The 20,825-nt window shown below is 45.9% G+C and overlaps 1 protein-coding gene across 4 annotated transcripts in view; it reads right to left on the bottom strand.

Annotated features, from left to right (window-relative positions):
- Positions 1-20,825, bottom strand: part of LOC138964398 (E3 ubiquitin-protein ligase HUWE1-like) — a 177,788-nt gene that overhangs the window by 136,178 nt on the left and 20,785 nt on the right. For all 4 annotated transcript variants that reach the window (XM_070336336.1, XM_070336339.1, XM_070336338.1 and 1 more), the window contains exons 6-16: positions 14,814-14,892; positions 13,953-14,015; positions 12,080-12,154; positions 11,616-11,729; positions 10,608-10,707; positions 4,503-4,665; positions 2,766-2,854; positions 2,223-2,303; positions 1,725-1,810; positions 1,207-1,308; positions 492-699 (exon numbers count right to left, since the gene is read on the bottom strand). In XM_070336336.1, the coding sequence (XP_070192437.1) occupies positions 492-699; positions 1,207-1,308; positions 1,725-1,810; positions 2,223-2,303; positions 2,766-2,854; positions 4,503-4,665; positions 10,608-10,707; positions 11,616-11,729; positions 12,080-12,154; positions 13,953-14,015; positions 14,814-14,892 (1,160 nt within the window). The remainder of the gene's footprint in view (positions 1-491; positions 700-1,206; positions 1,309-1,724; positions 1,811-2,222; positions 2,304-2,765; positions 2,855-4,502; positions 4,666-10,607; positions 10,708-11,615; positions 11,730-12,079; positions 12,155-13,952; positions 14,016-14,813; positions 14,893-20,825) is intronic.

Genomic DNA, 20,825 nt, shown 5'->3' with positions numbered 1-20,825 from the left:
CGTGACTCGTTACTGACTAGCTTTGTTGTTGCACTGATCTGAAGTTGATCACCAAAATGAATGTGGTTCGCTCTTCTTAAACTTCACCAGACACCGCCACTTGACTTAATAGTTTTGCCGATATTTCTGTACAACGTTTGCTTTTTTGGTTGGCATTTCGTCCCCACAGAGATCGGCCCTATATTACCCTTCGGACCAATGTCGATCTCAAATCCGCGGAATCCGACAAATACCTTGCTGTGCACATGCGCAGAAAAGGCTGTTTCGGTCAGCCTTGAAATCACAGTCCTGGTGACTACCACAATTTCGACTTCGAATTTTCACGCACGAAAAAAGGTTCTCTCGACCGGAATTTCCGGAATTTTCGGTAGTATTCCGTAATACCGGAATTTAGACCCCAAATCCGTAATAATTCCGGACAATCCGGGAGGGTAAACAGGTCTGCATCTTATTTTAAGCAATGTTCTTATAGATGGGTTCGACTGTATTACCTGGCTTGGGTTCATCACAGTTTTCGCTAGAGCCCTCGATAGAGGAGGACGTGGAAGGAACAGCCTCAGCGGATGTACGAGAATTTGCTTGGGCGGTGTCCATGTCCATAGCGGCTGGCGGTGACTCGGGCATGGAGTCTATGCTCTGAACACGGTTCTGCGCTCGTATCACGAAAGGCTGTTCTCTCCGACACAAGCTCACTTCATGCTGGGAAAGGAAATATATATATCATATTGAATAACCAGTCAATGAGTCAAAACTTTTGCCAGCACAGATACCATTGCATTCCACGCAAAGAACACTCAACTTCCTATCATGCAAGTTCACTAAAAACCCATAGCCACAAAAAACAAGAACAATTTACCATAATTTTAAGCCATAATACATTACATCACATCACTTGATAACCAAATGTCAAGTCTGTAACGTTAAAACAAAGTGCAAAATAACAGTAAACTTCCAAAACTAAAACTGATGCTAATTTGAGGAGTAACATCCAGAAGAAAACGCCACAGCTTTCCTCCTGATCTTTTTGGTGTAGCAATTCTTTCAAATCACTGTCAAAGGTTGAGCTCAAAATCTTGTTCTTTCCGATAAATTATTTTAGCAGAAAGACGCAGAGTGTCAGTAACTTCTTTTATCGTGCTAAAAACATAATGGCATGACATATACACACAAAGGGGAATGCATCTAACAGTGGAAGTGTATGTTTACCTCCAGTCTGTTGATGAAGGCTTGCAGACCGCCATGCGCCTGGAACGCTGCCATGTCCATGTTGGTGATCAAGTCAATCACCCGAACAGCTCGTGTCACAAACTGTGAAAAATCAATCTATGTACATCGCACAAGCTTTGAAAATAACAGGCGTGCAACTTCCTCAAAGGTAAAAAATAATAATTAAAAAATGCTGGAAAACAGTTTTATTGATAACCTAGAAAAGAAGCCTAACAGAGTACTGATCATTAATTAAAATTACAAGGCAGGCAACGCATTCACACACACTGTACCACACTCATACTATCACACACTCTCCTCCCATCCCAAACTCTCCTCCCACCCCAAACTCTCGCTCACAAACACTCACAAACACTCTCTCTCTCATTTCCAGTTTATTCCTGTGACCCCTTTTGAGGCATGGAGGATAACCAGATGAATAACTCAAAAGCAATTAATCATTTTCTTAATAACCAAATTGTTTTACACACACACACACGTGGCAGGGGAAAACTTACAGTGATGTGCTCCTGTCCTTCAGAGTACCAGTTGATCACCTTCAGCAGGGCCTCCATCATGCCACAGGACACCAGCGCTTCCACACCTGAATTTTGACAATTACCCAAATTAGATTCAACCAAACAAAATGTAAGGAAACCATATCATCTCAAAAAGTGTCAAATCTACCACAAGCTTTGTATTTTAATTCAGTGGTTGATCTTTCTGTCAGCTTTATTACAGAACAATCGAAGAAAATGTGTCAAACATTGGAAAACTCCGACAACCAATTACTCAACCAATCCAGTCATCAGAAAAAGTATAAATGATAAAGTTTCAGGTGTGGCTTGAGACAATGAGAGCAGTTAATCTTTTTATCAAAAAGCAACAACTTACAAATCGCACTTTGCAAAACTTCGTCACACCTGTTCGCACCAGTCACACCTGTTCACACTGATGAACATTTATCCTTTTACCTATATTTTCACTGCAAGCACAAGATAAAAGCATGTAATTACCGTTTTCATAACTGGCCAGGTGGTAAAGGAAGGAGAAAAGTGCAGTGGCGTACTGCTGAGGAAATGGTTCCAGGTCTGGATCTGCACATGATAAAAGTGATTCTCAGTCTTAGACAATTGTTCGAAAGTACTATTGAAATGCACACTCAAGTACACATCTACTTTTACTGTAACATATGTTTCCAAATGGAAGGGGACATAGAGAGGGAGAGACAGAGGGGGGAGAGGGGGAGGCAGAGAGCTAGAGGGAGACAGAGAGAGCGCAAAAGAGAGAGAGAGAGAGCAAGAGAGACAGAGAGAGAGGAAGAGACAGTCAGAGAGATAGAGAGAAATTAAGAGAGGAAGAGAGTGAGACAGGCAGTGACAAACACAGAGAGAGAGAGAAAGAGAGAGAGAGAGAGAGAGAGAGAGAGAGAGAGAGAGAGAGAGAGAGAGAGAGAGAGAGAAAGAGAGAAAGAGAAAAAGAGAAAGAGAGAGACAGACAGACAGCTACAGAGACAGACGTGTGAACACGATACAAGGGAGGAGTCAAGTGACACTTACCAATCATGTGCTGAATACATGTCCTGACCAGCACAGGCAGGAAGCCATGGTATGACGCTGCCCCAGTGGAGTCGATGATGTTGACTAGCCTGCCAACATTGAAACTCCTATTAAAATATTAAAACACAAAACATACTGAAGCATCAAATCTGCCACTCACTCAGGTTGCCTCAATTTGTGCTTGTGAGGTTATCCCTACCACCACACAGTGAAATGATCCATAACACCAGGGATGGCCCAATCGTCTGCCCGATCACCAGGGGGAAGTAAAAAATCCGCTGGGCTAATAGAAACCGCCTGGCAACTCGCCCGGCTGGCCAGTGAACATTCTGGTCCAACGCAACACTGTTGGTTGTGATATCGAGTTTTCAAAGCTATTTAAACACTGCAGATGCAGCAACTATAGCATGTACCGAGCGAGCAAAATTTCTGGCGGGCTAGTGACTTTCTTGAAGTTGCTCGCCCGGCTGGCGAGTTAAAATTGTGAGATTTGGCCATCCCTGATAACACATGTGAGTATTACAGTAAAACCTGCGAGCAAAGGACGCTCTTGGGGAGCCTTGCCACTGTCCTTTGTAGCAAGGTGTCCTTTCTTATGAATATGAATGCGCCAACATTTTTTTGGAAAAAACCCACCAAGTCACTGATTCTTTTTTGACACAGTGATTATTACAACTCAAAGTTTTGAAGCCCTCAAGTTTTTTTGTTTTTGTTTTTTGTTCAAAGAAAAGGAGAGAGAGAGAGAGAGAGAGAGAGAGAGAGAGAGAGAGAGAGAGAGAGAGAGAGAGAGAGAGAGAGAGAGAGAGAGAGAGAGAGAGAGAGAGAGAGAGAGAGAGAGAGAGAGAGAGAGAGGTGCAATCGGTTTCTTATCTGAAGCAATGGGCCATTCACTGGAAGATTCTTTGATCGAGCTGTTGAAAACCACTCGAAGAGTTCTTCGTTCAACTCATCATAGGTTGTTTTTCTTCTCTTAACACATTTTGCCGTCGATCTGGCACCAGAGTCCCACTGACTGAGAATTGTGTTCGATCAGCGTTTATGTTGGAAATTTGAGTTTTTCCGCAATTCAGCTCATCAGCAACTTTTCGAACGGTCTTTATGACATCGACTCTCTTCTAAAGTCAAAATTTTTCGTTTTGGCATGATGAGACGAAGATGCACCACAGTACAGAAAGTAGAAACCCGAAATGTTTGTGAGTTCACGGCATCGACCAATGAGCGTGCACCATACAAAAATCAACTTCTTTCAAGTGCAGTCATTGGCTTACAAAATAAGCTTCTCACGCGTTCACATCGCCAGCGAGATTGTATTTGCAGAACCAAGATGGCGGACCAGCGTCTGCTAAAAGCTGTCTGCTTCAAGGGTTTGTCCGTTGTTGACAAGTAACGAACCCAATCGGGACCAAAAAAGGGTGTCCGCATCCGCGCCTTTGAGGTGTTCGCTCTTTTAAGGTGTTTTTGAGAGTAAAATACATCCGTCCTCACTTGAATTGTCCGTTATGCTAGATGCAGGATTTACTGTACTGCCAATATGCACAAACTGTTTACTCTCAACTGTGCATCTTCTTGTACCACACATTAAATCATTAGCATAAATATGGGTAGGAGCACAATTTTAACAAACATTGCGAATTGATCTGTGTTACTTCTCTCCTCGACCCCCTACGAGTGCAAGCACACACAATTAAACACACACTCCCTCTCTCTCTCTCCAATCTCCACTAGCAGAGAACGTACTTGGGATTCCTGTCAATGTGAATGATGGAGGTGAGGGTTCTGAGGGCAGCAGCCTTGATGTCCACTAGGTTTTTGTCGGCGATCTCAATGATGTCCACCAGCTCCTCGATCAAGCCCGGGTACAGGATCACATTCAGATTGTCTTGTATAGCATTGGCATACACTGGGTCCACAACACACAAAAAACAAGTTGCGTAAAGCAAAATTAACACATTTAGTCAATCTGTCGAACTCACAGAACAAAACTGAACGCACTGCATCTTTTCACAAAGACAACAACAACAAAAATTGGTCAAAACTTGACTGAATGTTAAATCATCAAAATGCATCAGCATATGCTTGTGGTCTAATACACAGGTTCCATAAAACGTTTCAACGATGCACTGAATCAAAAATTTTAGTAATAAATTTTCATTTGATTAATATACTTACCCAACTCACATATAGCAATTAACCCTAGTTCAGTGCTGGTAACGCTGTACGCGTCCCCTTGGTAACAAGGAAGGCGCCTCTAAAAAAAGAGTGACATGAGACCCGTAAGGGTGTCTAAGCCAGCCCGGAAACGAGACTGCCTTCCGTATGCGCGCGCATACACCGCCATATGCAATTCATTCTAAAGCGAAGCCCAACTCACTCCTTTTTTAGACCCAAACACCCACCACAGCGGGGAGGCGGGAGGGAATAAACGATGTGAGTTGGGTAAGTATATTAATCAAATGAAAATTTATTACTAAAATTTTTGATTAAATTACATATCTTACCCAACTCACATATAGCAGATTGCTACTATAGGTGGCGGGTATATAGAGAAATCATGAAATTAGAACCTGTTCCAAGGCTACCAAAACCGGTAACGCGGAACTGCCGTCCTGTCCCAAGACGTCTCTGAGGGAGAGGTTAATAAAAACCTCCTCAGACCGCCCGTAAGCCGACTCCAGTACTTCAGCCAAACGGCCCGACCAGAGGACTGTCAAAGAGGAGGCCCAAGGCCTTGCCTCATACGGTGAGAGGCAAAACTGCCCTAACATCTCCAGACTGTGTTAATCACCAGGTAAGCACCTGTCTGATCAAAGTAGAGACTCACTTGGTTAAATAAACTTTCGCAATATCCTTACACCTTGCTGTGCTAAGTGATATCATAAAAGCTTCAGATTTTCTGACTCAATGCCGAGCCCGTGACAGGTACCTTCTGAGAGTCCTCACGGGACAAATAACCACATCAAGCTCCCCAGGAGCAAGAGTCCAGTGTAGCAGTCCATCTAGGTAAGGTTGACTTCAAAAAGTCATACCCCTACCAGAGTAGATAGACCTGTACCCACCCTAAAACAGTGTTTAACGTCATTTCCAACCGTTCAAGGTTAAATCAAGACGGAGACGAAAGATAAGGCAAATGGCCTTTAATTCAACGATCTAACAAGGTCCGTGAAAGTCAGAAAATTTTTCGAAAATCGAAATATTAAAAGAGCCAAACCTGACTCTAAAGGAGCCAAAATCTTGCTTCCTGAATTGAAAATACAATTGGAAGCTGGTTTTCCCCGTTTTCCGCATAAAAGCCAAGGTAGAATCACGATGGAGATGAAAGATAAGGCAAGTAACCTTTGATTCAATGATCTAACAAGATCCGTGCAAGTCGGAAAAAACTTCGAAACCCGAAAAGTTTTAATTGACTAAACGTGACTCTAAAGGAGCCACACCCTTGCTTCATGAATTGAAAATGCAACTCGAAGCTTGTTTTCCATTTTTGCTTAAATGCCAGAAAATTTCAAAGCAACCCAAAAGCCATAGATCAGTCTTTCTTGAAAAAGATGTCCATATTCAAAATAGCCAGAAAGTATGCTTACTCCCACTTCTCACAGAAGCTACTAGAGTAAGCTTGGCCGTTTTCCGTGTAGATCCGCCAGGCTAGCCTTGAAACGGGTTAAAGCAACGCTGCACCAAGCCGTACCAAAGTGACAGAAATTACATAAAGTCTTAAAAATAAGACATGAAAGAAAAACGGAAAACCAGAATAGGTGGATCGCCACCTGCATTACACGTAGAGAAGAGGAGTTCATTCCGTAAGAAATAAGCGCTTCGAACCAAGCCAGTCTAAGTGACAAGCGAACAAACACGCCCAAAACCCCTATAAAGACTCTGAATCAAATCCAGAGTTGAGGCGGAAGCCCCTAAGTATCCCAAGGATATCCTTACAGAAGACATCCGTGTAACTGGAATGTGAGAAAGCAAAGACGCCTTCTTGCCAGCCTTAAGAGGTCTGGAACCAAGATAGCAAAGACCCGTACTGTGCGACCAACAGGTCGCCAAAACGATCTATGAGAAAGATCCTGTGAAAGCGAGGGTATAGAGCCAAAAGCTAAAGTAGATAACAGCCAGCCTGAAGCTTTTCGTTTGGAAACAAACGACAGCCAAGGCCTGCCCTGCGCTTCCCTTTTACCGTGAGCGTCTCTTTGATAGATAAAAGCCCGCGTGCATAGAAGGGGTCTCAAAAAGAGACCTTTCAAACAAGAAAGAGATTAAAGCCTAGCCAAAAGAACAAAACTTTAAAGGCAGAGGCTTACCCTCAGGTAAAAAACCGGCAAAGTTAACTCCTTTGTATCTGCGTCCTGTCAGACCACAAAGATATCCAGTTAGAACGTAACCACCCAGGCGAGAGTAAAAGCGCGTTTTGTTCAAACGAGCCCATCATAAAAACCCGAAGCCACAAACTCCCCGAGCTAGGAGATCTTGATCTTACAGACACTTTCTCCTAGCTATCCAAATCCAGATGGATTTTAGCCAAACCCGAGGGCGGTTCCGTAGAACAAAAACAGAGAACCTAAGTTCTTAAGTTTGGAGTTAACCGAAGCCTACAGAAAGCGCTCCGCGAGTGACACGCTCTTAAGCGTAAGACACAAGCTAAAGCAACGCCGCCGCAGGTATAAAGTCGAACGTTGTCTACACAGGTAGTGGTGACAAAGAAGACTCGCTTGTGAAAACTCCACAAGTACAAAAAGACCCCGCCAGAGGATCTAAGAACTTAACACTCAAAGATTCTCCTCAGAAGGCTCAAATCAACTTCAAAATGCCGCGAACAGCGACACAGCTGAAGTATGAGCCTCCCCTCGTTCAAAAGCATCATAACAATCATCGAAATGATGAGAACCAGTCACCAATCCCGATAAGGCAATACTTGCCAAAAATCGGAAAAGTTTTGAAAAAATTCAACACCGGAACTCCATGACCAAAACTCCATCCACCTGTCTCCTTCCAGCGGGAAAACTGGAAAAGGAAGTGGACACAGCCTGAATAACAGCAAAGGAACCGCAGCGACGGAACCGACAGCCAAAGGCTGAAAGGTGCCGACTACCAACACCCCAGTGTTAACGGTAGAAGGCTATCCCATCCTGTACCGGAAGCCACAGCCACAAAAGCGGAAGCGAAACCGGCCGTGGATTAGTAAACATCAGAACCCACAGGTAGCATAAAAACACACCGGACGATCCCGTAGTCCTCAAACCATTTCAGCTGCGAGCACCACTGCACTTGCTAACATGAAACGGAACCTAAAATCAGGGCTCTTCAGTAATGCGTAAGCACCTTCATCTGAACAGCCGTCAAGCACAACCGTGCAATCCGGAAGCTGACTCCCTGTTTGACTTAACTGTCCAACAAAGAACCAGCCCTCCGTTCGCTACCTGCCCCCCGTTCCTGTCAAAACCTAAATGCCGTTTTCCACTGACCAGGCCACTGCGCTGGACAACTTAAACGGCAAGTTAAGCTGGGTGTCATCCACCACCGTGGACACACCCTCACAATCCTCTCCTTCCTACTTGGTTACAAAGTTAGGAAGGTGACCCCCAGAGAGACTTGCATGGTCAATCCAAGAATCACTCAGACCAACAACCTCCTGCCCCCAGGGCGGAAGCTTACGTTGCCCAGCCACGAAAATGCGTGCCACATTCCTCCTGCGAACGTACACCACTTTCACCGGAGAACCCGGCTACACGCGGCCAATTGCCAACTCCAGGGCAATGGACAACAAATCCAGGAAGCTGAAGAGAACATCCTGTTCCTCCGAACTTCCAGAAGTCGGAACCAGATAGAGGTAGAGTAAGTTACCCCTTTGTTCTCAACCACCCCTTCCGGTCAAAACTTAAATGCCGTTTTCCGCCGCCCACGTCACTGCGCTGGACAACTTGAACGGCAAGTTAAGCTGGGTGTCGTCCATCCCCGTGGACGCACTCGTTATCCTTTCCTTCATGCTCGCAATGGCAATCAGGAAGGTGACCCCCGGAAAGACGCTCCCGGCCAAGCCGTTCGCGGTCGATCCCAGAATCACCAACTTCCACAATACCTAAATGCCGTTTTCCGCTGCCCACGTCACTGCGCTGGACAACTTGAACGGCAAGTAAGCTGGGAGTCGTCCACCACCGTGGACGCCCCCTCGTTAACCTCTCCTTCATGCTCGCAATCGCAATCAGGAAGGTGACACCCAGAAAGACACTCCTGGTCGATCCAAGCACCACCTAGCTTTGCACACAGTAAACCAGTCGTCTTGCACTACCATGCAATCCGAAAGCTGACTCCCGTACTGACACCATTGTCTAGCAGAGAACCAGCTTTACTGTCTACCCCCCGCCCAGAGGGCGGGGTCGGAAGCCACACACACTCGCCCCCGTCCCCAGACTGAGCAGAGTGCAGTGGAACTTCCTTACGTGTACCAGGGCTCTTACTCCCCACTGAAAGGCCGCCAAAGCGGGTTGAGTCAGCCGAGAGATAAGAACTTTCGCCCGGCCGCCATGCGCCTGAGGCTACTCGCTCCTGACCACGTGCCGAGTTTTGGCCGGAGAACCCGGTTACTAACTCAGCAGACATACCTTGTGTACGAGACGGAACGCCGGAATGCGAACCCAAAAGCGGACACGGCACAATCTCCTCATCCTGAGAGGCATGCACCTCCGCTCTCGTGACTGTAGTGGCAGGAGACGAGCGAACGCTGGCAAGCGAAGAGACGCCAGCCACACCCGAGGGAAGAGAACGAAGCTCCGCTCTCGTCGAAGTAATCTCGGCCGCTAAAGTAGACACCTGCGAACTAAGAGATAACAACAAAGCAGCAACATCAGCGGATGCCAACCCCGGCACCACAGGGGGAGAATCCCCCTTAGCAGGTTTATTCACGTGAGCGGTCTTGTCAACCGGCTTAGCCGACAAAATGGCCGCTGTCTTGTCTACCGGCTTAGCGGGCAAATCAACAAACACATCAAAAGATTTTTTGCAAGAGTATCTTCACCAGAAACGGATTGTTTAGTCTTCCTAGAAGATTCTTTAGAAGAAGTGGGCGCAGCAGCTACCTTTTAGGCGTACACCACTTCTTGGCATTGTCGGCCATGACACAACAAAGACTCACGAAAAATTTTTGAAAAAATTTTGCAAGTCCAAAAAGCGGCCAACAACGCTGCCAAAATCAAGAATAAACAAGAACGACCTCACCTCAACAGCAGTAGAGAAGTCCAGATGCAAGAAGATACCAAGAGGAACAACAAAGTCAAAAGACTAAGTCAAAACGGCTGAAACAGCCGGAGCGTACATCAAATGCGACCAGTCTCACTGGCGCTGAGCTTTGGAATGAATTGCATATGGCGGTGTATGCGCGCATACGGAAGGCAGTCTCGTTTCCGGGCTGGCTTAGACACCCTTACGGGTCTCATGTCACTCTTTTTTTAGAGGCGCCTTCCTTGTTACCAAGGGGACGCGTACAGCGTTACCAGCACTGAACTAGGGTTAATTGCTATATGTGAGTTGGGTAAGATATGTAATTTAATTGCAAAAGCGTGCTCAACCATGGTCTATGAACTGAATCAATAATCTACTGCAGACAACAGCAGTTTTAAAATTCCACAAAGTGTGCTAAACCATGGCATGGTATCACAAGAAAATCGTCAAGGATGGCTGGTCATCCAGACTGGTCAACAGCTTACCTTATTCCACAATACCTAACCTATTCAGTCATGACTAGTATTAAAATTCATAACTTAATTTTTTCCTCTTTCTTCTGTTGACTTGCTGAAGCATGCCTCCATCACAGAAATAACTTGAGAAGAAAGAGAAGGTGGGGAGCATACACACCTAAAATGGAAATGGCCTGTAGCCTGGCCTGAACACACTGCAGTCTGGTACTGTAGCGAGGGAAGAGATGGGCCAGGCGTATGTGTGTGTACAGCAGCACCTGTCATTAAATCAACAGGTCAGTTAACCACAACATCTGTGATGTATGCATGCGCTCTGCTGAACATGCTAAATATAGCATCAGCACAGTCAGCAACCCAACTATGGATACAATTTTGTGTTTCAGCATTTGCTGAACATAATGATAATAATAATATTTTCAAGGCGGTAATCTTCATATAGTTCCCTGCACCTTATAAAACTGAACAAATAAAATACAAAATACATACACAAAAAAGGTAAATTCTAGTATATCAAAATATTAAAGTACACAGTACACAAGTAAACAAACCACTATACAAATGGAACACAAACACATACTCATTGGGTTTTCTTAAACACACACATACAAGCGCACATAAGTGCAGGCATACCTGCATATACACATATCCAGGTATCTAATGTATGTAAAGCACACATAAGGAACATCAAAGTGCCGTCATACTTTTATCATACCATCCTGAAGAAGGCAGTTTGTCGCTGCCGAAATATTAATAAAGAAAGTACTAATCTGGTTATTGATGTGTCCTCTTTGTGTTTAAATCTAAGTGATCTATCAATTTACTCAAGGCCAAATAAAAATATATGTTGGTTTAGGGTAACGTGACCAAAAAAGATAGGGTCGATAGGTCGGCTTTTTTCTTCTTCTTAAATTTAGTCGATTTTAAAGGAGGTTACTTCCGTTAGTCACGGTATGGTTCGCAAAATGTGCCAAGAGGTGTTTTTGTTTTTTAGAATTGGAAAAAAAAATGATAGGGTCGGCGGGAAAAAATAGGGTCGGTTGGGTTACCCTAAACCAACATATATTTTTATTTGGCCTAAAAAAACATCTAAATACAGTCAGCATCCAATCCATTAAACATGTCTGTGACACGGTAAACACACATTATCATGTCATCAGGAACATACCTGTTTGCTGGTAGGAATGGAAAATGTTTCCATGAGCTCTTCCATAATCTGTGTGGGCAGTTTTTCTGAGCGATCTACGTTCTCCATGTGTATACTCTGCACTGCATTCGAACCCTGTTGCAAGACAAGATGATTTCAATTCAATTCAATTCCAATTCAGTGAAAACCACAAAATTGTTCCGTGCTCTCCATATTACCTGAGAATCACAATATTCTAATACAATTCAATTTAGATTACAGCATTAAAAAAACAATAAAATAAAGCACAATATCTACTTTATAGCATCAGAACAACATCTTAAAAGCTCACCAAGACACAAAATTACAATCAGGCATATCATGGAAATTAAGTAAAGACTAAACTGATTACTTTACAATAACTCACAAGTCAACATAAAACATTGCATATGAACTGATTTCAATAACCCGACCCCAAGAAAAGTAGATGAAACTGTATTACAAACCTTTTTTGAAGATTTTTCATCCTTGCTCTCCGTGTAGAATTCAAAGTGAAGAGTTGTTGCACTGGATGGATAACTCTGTTGGCAATCAAAGTAAAAATCAATTAGAAAGTATAAATCATAGTTGACAGTAATAAGCATTCAGATTCTATCAAAAATGCCAAGTGCATCACTTTGCACCATAAATATACAATGTCAATCATCAAGGCTCGTCCTCTAGCCTCTTTTTTACATTTAGTCAAGTTTTGACTAAATGTTTTAACATAGAGGGGGGAATCGAGACGAGGGTCGTGGTGTATGTGTGTGTGTGTGTGTGTGTGTGTGTGTGTGTGTGTGTGTGTGTGTGTGTGTGTGTGTGTGTGTGTGTGTGTGTGTGTGTGTGTGTGTGTGTGTGTGTGTGTGTGTGTGTGTGTGGAGCGATTCAGAGTAAACTACTGGACCGATCTTTATGAAATTTTTCATGAGAGTTCCTGGGTATGATATCCCCAGACGTTTTTTTTCATTTTTTCGATAAATGTCTTTGATGACGTCATATCCGGCATTTTGTAAAAGTTGAGGCGGCACTGTCACACCCTCATTTTTCAATCAAATTGAATGAAATTTTGGCCAAGCAATCTTCGACGAAGGCCGGACTTTTGGTATTGCATTTCAGCTTGGAGGCTTAAAAATTAATTAATGACTTTGGTCATTAAAAATCTGAAAATTGTAATTAAAATTTTTTTTTTTTATAAAAACGCAAAAACCAGTTTAAAAAGTCATTCCTGCCTTCTGCAGTCACCATTTTAAATTCTTCTCGCATCACGTAGAGGCTGGTCGGCTGGGAAAAAACAAACAATGTGTACATGTGAAGGTGTGTGGGAAATATTTGTAATGTGATTACTCGGCTGTGAAACCCAACTCCTGTGATATGAGAGGGTAAATTTACATAGTGCAATATCATATTTGATTGTATCCCTTTTATGTTTTATGTTTTATGTGTGTCGTCCTATACAATTGTTGTTATAATCGTTTACAGGCAGACAGGGTGTGCCGAAGAAAAATTTCCATTTTTATGTAATATTTTAATGGACAATAAAGTGCTGTTATTGTTATTGTTAAAAACGATCCAAAATTACGTTTATTGTATTCTTCATCATTTCCTGATTCCAAAAACATATAAATATATTATATTCGGATTAAAAACAAGCTCTGAAAATTAAAAATATAAAAATTATGATTAAAACTAAATTTCCGAAATCGATTTAAAAACAATTTCATCTTATTCCGTGTCCGTTCCTGATTCCAAAAATATATAGATATATGTTTGGATTAAAAACACGTTCAGAGAGTTAAAAAGAATAGAGATATAGAAAAGCGTGCTATCCTCCTCGGCGCAACCGCTACCGCGCTTTTCTGGATTGTTAATTTCACTGCCTTTGCCACGAGCGGTGGACAGACGATGCTACGAGTGTACGGTCTTGCGGAAATAATGCAATGCGTTCAGTTTCATTCTGTGAGTTCGACTGAGCTTGACTAAATGTTGTATTTTCACCTTACGCGACTTGTTTTTCTTTTTTTTAAATCTGGTCGATGACTTGAAACCTTCTGCTTGCTTGGCCAAAGGATGAACCTTTAGTGTTAATCAAAGGACTTCTGGACCATTACTGTTGAATAACTCAGTTTTCTTTAGTGAATATTACTGCTTTTGCTGTTAAACTGTTTATACATGTTTCCCTCAATCAGTCCTTGAGAAACTTTTTGTGACAAACTTACACAACGTCTGGCAGACCAGACATTCTTGTGTACTTATCAGTTTGACAATTGAGCCAAAAATAGTTTTTAACACACCTGCAGTCATCATGAATAATTACTTTCAATTCTTATTTTCTTTACTTACAGTAGGAGGGAGGTTTCTGCAGCACTCTGCGAGTCCGAAGCCATTTTCTTTTCCTCCCCAACTCTAAAAACACCAGAATCATACAATTAATAAAATGTGCTCTCTTTCATTCAGGACAGAAAACACCACAACAAACAAGACGGATAATGTGATCAGAATTAATGGGCAATAGATGATCTCTGAAAACAACTCTGTCTGGTTTGTATGGGTTGTGAAAGAGTGAATACCCTTGATTTCACTAAGACAAACAATTTACAAGCCAAGCACAAGCAAGGGGTGTGTTGGAAACATGTGGACAAGGAGCATGTGTGGATTTATTTGTCCAACGAAAAGCAAGGGAATTCGTTATATGAAGTCTTATATCGCGCGCGTATCTCCAGACTCGGACTCAAGGCGCAGGGATCTATTTTATGCCGTGTGAGATGGAATTTTTTACACAATACATCACGCATTCACATCGACCAGCAGATCGCAGCCATTTCGGCGCATATCCTACTTTTCACGGCCTATTATTCTAAGTCACACGGGTATTTTGGTGGACATTTTTTATCTATGCCTATACAATTTTGCCAGGAAAGACCCTTTTGTCAATCGTGGGATCTTTAACGTGCACACCCCAATGTAGTGTACACGAAGGGACCTCGGTTTTTCGTCTCATCCGAAAGACTAGCACTTGAACCCACCACCTAGGTTAGGAAAGGGGGGGAGAAAATTGCTAACGCCCTGACCCAGGGTCGAACTCGCAACCTCTCGCTTCCAAGCGCAAGTGCGTTACCACTCGGCCACCGAGTCCTTGTATCTTTCACAAGCCATACAAACCCAACAGTTAATTCTGAACATTGTCTATCGAGTGCGACTTACCTCTGCGAGGTGCGTGAGGCGTATGATGAGGGCCTGGCGTTTGTCTGGGTTCATGCGGGTGATGAAGTTGGACCTCTTGCTGCAAAAGCCAGAACACATATTATTACAACGTGCATCTAAAGAAAAAAAAACTGCACCGACAAAGAACTGCTGCATTGCTTTAACAAGATCCAGAGTGTTTTATGGCTGTGACAATACAATCTGTTACTAAATACTCAAAATATACAGAAAATGAACGACATTGGAAATTAAAAATACAGTGGTTCTTGCGATGTGGGGCCCCTCAGATGATAGGATAACTCCCTCCACCAGGATAAATTCTAATGGCTGTTATGCTATATGGCAAAATAAATTCTTGTTCTTGTTCCTGAAAGGACACCTTCTGTGGCATCTTTGAGTATTATCTAAATAGTACCTGTCATGACAGGCCACCTACAATGTAGGAACATTTGGCTGGTCCCAAGGGTGTCCTTTTATCCCAGGTACTGCTGTATAACCAGATACCAAAAGTGAATATTTTGGCAAGATAAAACAGAGGAAGCAGCTTGCCCTCCCAACACACAACAAGAAGAGCAAACGCTCGATCGAGTCACTTTCGCAGTTCTGAATATTATATGAGGCATCAGATGGACAGGAAGAAATTGCTATTCACAACACAATGAGTCACGTTCACATAAAATTTGAGCCCGGTCACTTTTATAGTTTCCGAGAAAAGCCCAACGTTAAGTTGTGTGTTGCCGAACAGAAAAGGCTAGTTATCTCCCTTGTTTTTCTGATAACGTTCGTAAAAGGCTACAGATGTAAATACTTTGATGTAAAGAATAATCCTACAAAGTTTCAATCACATCCGATGAACTTTGTCAAAGATATAAAATGTCTAATTTTTCCTTTGACGCTGACCTGTGACCTTGAAAAAGGTCAAAGGTCAACGAAACCATCGTTAAAGTGTAGAGGTCATTGGAGGTCACGACTAAACAAAATATGAGCCCGATTGTAAGGCTTCTTTTTAAGCCTACTGTCTATATGATACTTACCGAGACAGTACTATTCTTGCACATTATCTATTATAGGCCGAAAAAATTGGACAAAACGCTGCGTGGGTACAATTATCTCCCATAACCATGCGCCACCGTGGATCCCAAGCACTGTCTGAGTGCTTCCCCCTTACAGGATGTAGGTGGCGCGTCCTCTTTCTTTATGAGCTGCAGACCCTCAAAAAGCCCATAACATATCAAGAGGGGAGGCGGGAGGGAAACTCTAATAGTACTGTCTCGGTAAGTATCATATAGACAGTAGGCTTAAAAAGAAGCCTTACAGTCAATATAACACTTACCTCGACAGTACTATTCTTGCACAGAATACCAGAGTGGTGTGAGGGTGATATGTAGAGTATTAAACTCCTTAATCAAAATCACTTAAATCCAAGGATTAAGATACCCAGGCAATTTTCGAACAGTACTACTGTAAAAGAAAATATACCCAAGAAAAATACCTTAGACTGACGTGACCATGCTGGCAACCACTGCTTTGGCAATGCCATACGACTGGTCAAGCCTGAGACTGGAAAAGTCTCGCATATAGTGGTTAATAAACGTGGCTGGAGTCTTCCAGAACGCGACCGCCATTATGCTTTGGAGCGAGGCACCCCGCACGTGCGCCAACGAGGAGCCGATAGCCCGAATCTCGTGTGCCCTGATGTCAGGGACCACATCCACTTGAGCATGAACATAAGCCTGTTTGATAAGCAAGGTCAGCCAACGAGCTAAAGTTTGTCTAGAAATATCCGATTGGTACTTCGGATTAAGCGAGACAAACAGTGACCGCTTAGAAGACCGAAAGCTACGTGTTCTATCCAGGTACACTCTAAGGGCACGTACTGGGCAGAGGAAGCGATCAGGGTCATCATGTTCAAGAGTGGGAGCCAAGGCTTGAATGACTACTGGTTTGGACAACTCCGAGGCATTCTGATTCTTGGCTCGAAAGTCTGGTAGGAAAGCCAACGTCACCTGATGTGTGGTGAACTCAATGTCAAATTCCAGGCCACTCAAAGCTTGAATACCACTGAGTCTACGGCAAGTGGCTAAAGCGATGAGGAACACAGTCTTAAAAGTCAGGAACTTGATACTAATGCCTGCCAGGGGTTCAAACTCCTTGCTACGCAGGAGTTTGAGAACCAGGAAGACATCCCACTTGGGAAATGAAACCCGAGGTTTAGACACCGCTGCATTGCTAATACCCGAAAGGACATTAGCAATGAGGGAGGAACTGATCAAGTGTTCAGGTCTGCGACCAGTAGCAGCCGCAATCGTGGAAGTGATGGCAGATTTGTATCCAAGAAGAGTCTTAGAAGAAAGACTCTTCTTTTGATACACTTCCACCAGGAAGTTGGCCAAGTCCTGTGTTGAGGGATAAAGCGGCTTTATCCCCTTGGACAAGGCGAAGGAGGCCCAAGCTCTCCAGCGTAAGTCATAGAGCTGATTAGTTGATCGCCTCTTAGCGTTCAAGGAAAACTCTACTGAACTCTTGTGCAATCCTAGTGCAAGCAGTTTGGAGCGCACAAGAGCCATGCGGTCAAGCACAGACTCTCTGGACGTGGATGAGGGAGGCCTGATCGAGGCTGGAGCAGACTTCCCCCGTCCAGATTCAGAGGTAGAGGGTCTACGTGGGTGAGACCGCGAAGATCTGGAAACCACGGAGCTGTTGGCCAGTAAGGCGCGACCAAAATCAGTCTTGGCCGTTCCTGCAGATACTTTGCCAGTACCCTCGGAATCAGAGATGTCGGGGGATAGGCGTAAGCATCGAGGAGCCTCCACGAGAGAGTGAATGCGTCCACGTGGAACGCATTCGTGTCTCGAAAGGGGCTGACGTACCTGGGAAGCCGAGCGCTGAATCGAGTTGCGAACAGATCGATCAGAGGACGGTCCCACCTTGCCCACAGACGCCGTAGAACGTTGTGAGCGATGGTCCATTCTGTGGGGAGAACCTGATCGCCCCGACTGAGAATGTCGGCCAGGGCGTTCAGTTTCCCCGGAACGAATTGGACTGACATCCGGACCTGATTGGTCTGGCACCAGAGCAGAATCTCCTCCGCTAACAGGGAGAGGGACCGAGAATTGGTGCCCCCCTGGTGGCGAAGGTAAGCTAGGCATGTGGTGTTGTCCCCGTGGACCAACACATCCTGATCCCGAATCAGGAGGCGAAACTCCAGCAGAGCCCGACGAACCGCCTCCAACTCTAGAAAGTTGATGTGTAGGAGGGACTCCTCCTGGGTCCAGACCCCCTGGGCCTCGTGCAGGTCCAGGTGGGCCCCCCAACCCCGCGTAGAAGCGTCGGTGTACAGGAAGAGAGACGGCCGTCTCGGTTGGATAGGCACCGCAGAGTTGAGCCAGATCGGGTCCAGCCATTGGACTACAGCCTCGTGAAACCAAGGCCCGATCTGGACCAACTCGGTGTAATCGAGAGGCCTGGAAGTCCGATCTGCTACTGCCCGTTGCAGGGGACGTTTGTGTAGCCTTGCAAGGGGCAGCAGCAGAGCGACAGACTCCATGGAACCCAACAGTTCCGCCAGCCGCCTGTGAGGAACAGCGCGGCAAGCCTGAATGGAGAGGATCTTTCGCCTCAGGGAGAGGATTCTGTCCGGGGAGGGAGACACAGTGTAAAGCACTGTGTCGAACGCCATCCCCAAGTAGCAAAACTGCTGGGCTGGCACGAGGTCTGACTTGTGCCACTGTATCTGGAACCCCAAAGCATGGGTCCGTTCCAGGACCTGCCGGGTGTGTTGGAGGCATTGATCGCGAGACTGGGCCAGGGTGAGCCAATCGTCCAAATATTGACGCAGACGCACACCCTGAGCTCTGACCAACGCCGCCAGCTCCTTGACCACCTTTGTAAAAATCAGCGGGGCCAAGGACAGGCCGAATGGGAGGGCCCGAAACTCGAACACTGTGCCCTCCCAAACAAACCGGAGCAGATGTCGGTACCCCGGGGCCACCAGGATGTGGAAGTAAGCATCCTGGAGGTCCACAGACGTGGCCCAATCGTTTGGCCGGATGGCCAACCGGACCGACGAAGGGGTTTCCATCTTGAACTTGCACCTGCGAAGGTACAAGTTCAAGGTGGAGAGGTCCAACACCGGCCTGAACCTGCCGTCCTTTTTGGGGACGGTGAACAGGCGGGAGTAGAACCCCGGAGAAGGCTGAGAAAGGGGGTAGACAGCCTTCTTCTCGACCAACGAGTTCACCTCGTCTTGAAGAGCCTGCCATCTGGCAGGGTCTCGAGGAGGGGGGAACGTCAAAGGTAGAGCGGACAATGGAGGTTGTGACGACAGCGGTAGAGAAAACCCCGACCCCACCACCCTCAAGATAAACTGGTTGGAGACCAGTCTGCCCCACATGTCGCGGGCCCGAAAAAGGGAACCGACGGACGAAAGAGGGGCAACTTGAGGGGGCGTCAACGTAGGGCCGGGACTCACTGAAAATTCTGCTGGCGGGCAGGCGCAGGCTTGCGACCACCCCCCTGGTGGTGCTGCTTACCCTTACCTGTCTGAGCACCCTTCTTCTTACGCTTGGGAGCACGAGAAGCCGGGGCCGCAGGGGGGAACGCGACAGGCGCCTGAGAGGAGGAAGAAGGAGGCAGTGAAACTGGCTTCTTCTTCTTCTTCTTCTGAGGCTGGGAGCTGGAGGTGACTGTAGCACTTCTCTTACTCCCCGCCGACGTCGCCGAAGCAGCGAGGCCAACCATCAGAGAATCAGTGTTCCTCTGGCGTGTGGACTCCACCACAGAACGGACAGTGCCCGGATGAAAAAGGGAAGAAGGCTGAGGAAACGTGTTCCTCAGACTCTTCCTCATATCCGGAGGCACTAAAGAAGTAGCCAGAAAATGATCACGGAACAGGGCCAACAAGTGGACCCGTGTTCCAATGGCCAATTCTGCCGCAGTCGTCACGCACGATCGCACGGCATGCAAAGCCCGATCCACTCGAACCGTGTCAAGGACCCGAGTGGAATCGGACTCTGCCCGATCGGGAGGGTCCAACAGTGTGGACAGCGTGCTCATCCATGTCAAGGCCTGTGATTGGGCCTCGACAATGGAAGAAACGGTGGCCTCAAGATTGTGGAACGAAGCAGAGCTCAGTTCCACCTTCTTGACCGAAGGCACCTCCCCAACGAACACATCACCGTCAGCCCCACCCTGAACACTCGAAGTCTGGAAAGGGAGAGTTCGAGAGTCAAAGGGAAAAGGGAGGGACGAAACAGATTGGACACGAGGAAACAGTGGAGGTGCGCCTCCCGAAGGAAAGCACGGCACTGAATCCGCGTCCTCCCGAGGAACATAGGTCGCGTTCGCACGTGAATCTGTACTCCTCAGGCGATGTGCTGCCGCTTCCACCGTGGCACTAAGACTAGGGTGGAACGCGAATTGCTGGCGGCCGGATCGTTCATAAAACGAGCCGCCGGCAGACGCGGCGTGTGCCTCCCGCGCCCGGGCCGAAGCGGACTCCAAGGACGAGAGGGCGTCGGAGGGAAGGACGTCCTGAAACTGTTCAAACGTCCTTCTAGCTGTGCGAGGGAGAGCCTCCTGCCTCTCGTCCTCAGACTCCACGTCCTGTGTGTCAACCGAAGGGTTGGGAACACTAGACGACAGACGCTTAAGAGAGGCATCCGTGGCGTCAAGACGCCGCGTGATGTCTGTCATGTACTGTTGGAAAGTACGAAGCATAGCTTCGGAAGTTCCATCAGAAACCGGCAAGGGTAGAGGATCAGTGTTAACCTCAGGGCGACCCTGATCCTCCTCCCCATCGTCCTCTGACTCACTCTCCTCTTCACTTCCCGACAACTCCTCAACAGCAGGAGTGTAGGAAGCTTGAGGGGGAGGAGCCGAAAGTGATGAAGTAGACTGTGACGAAACGCCCACTGAAGCAAGAGGCCGCGAAGACCCCTGCCCCAAAGACGAAACGTCTCCAGCAGCCGAAGGGAGAGAACAACAAAAACCCTGCGACTGTTGGGTCAGTCC

Source organism: Littorina saxatilis, linkage group LG4 (assembly GCF_037325665.1).
Source record: "Littorina saxatilis isolate snail1 linkage group LG4, US_GU_Lsax_2.0, whole genome shotgun sequence".
In the NCBI taxonomy this organism is placed as follows: domain Eukaryota; kingdom Metazoa; phylum Mollusca; class Gastropoda; order Littorinimorpha; family Littorinidae; genus Littorina; species Littorina saxatilis.
Note: the sequence above shows the minus strand (reverse complement) of the source record. Positions and strands in the feature narration are given on the sequence as shown.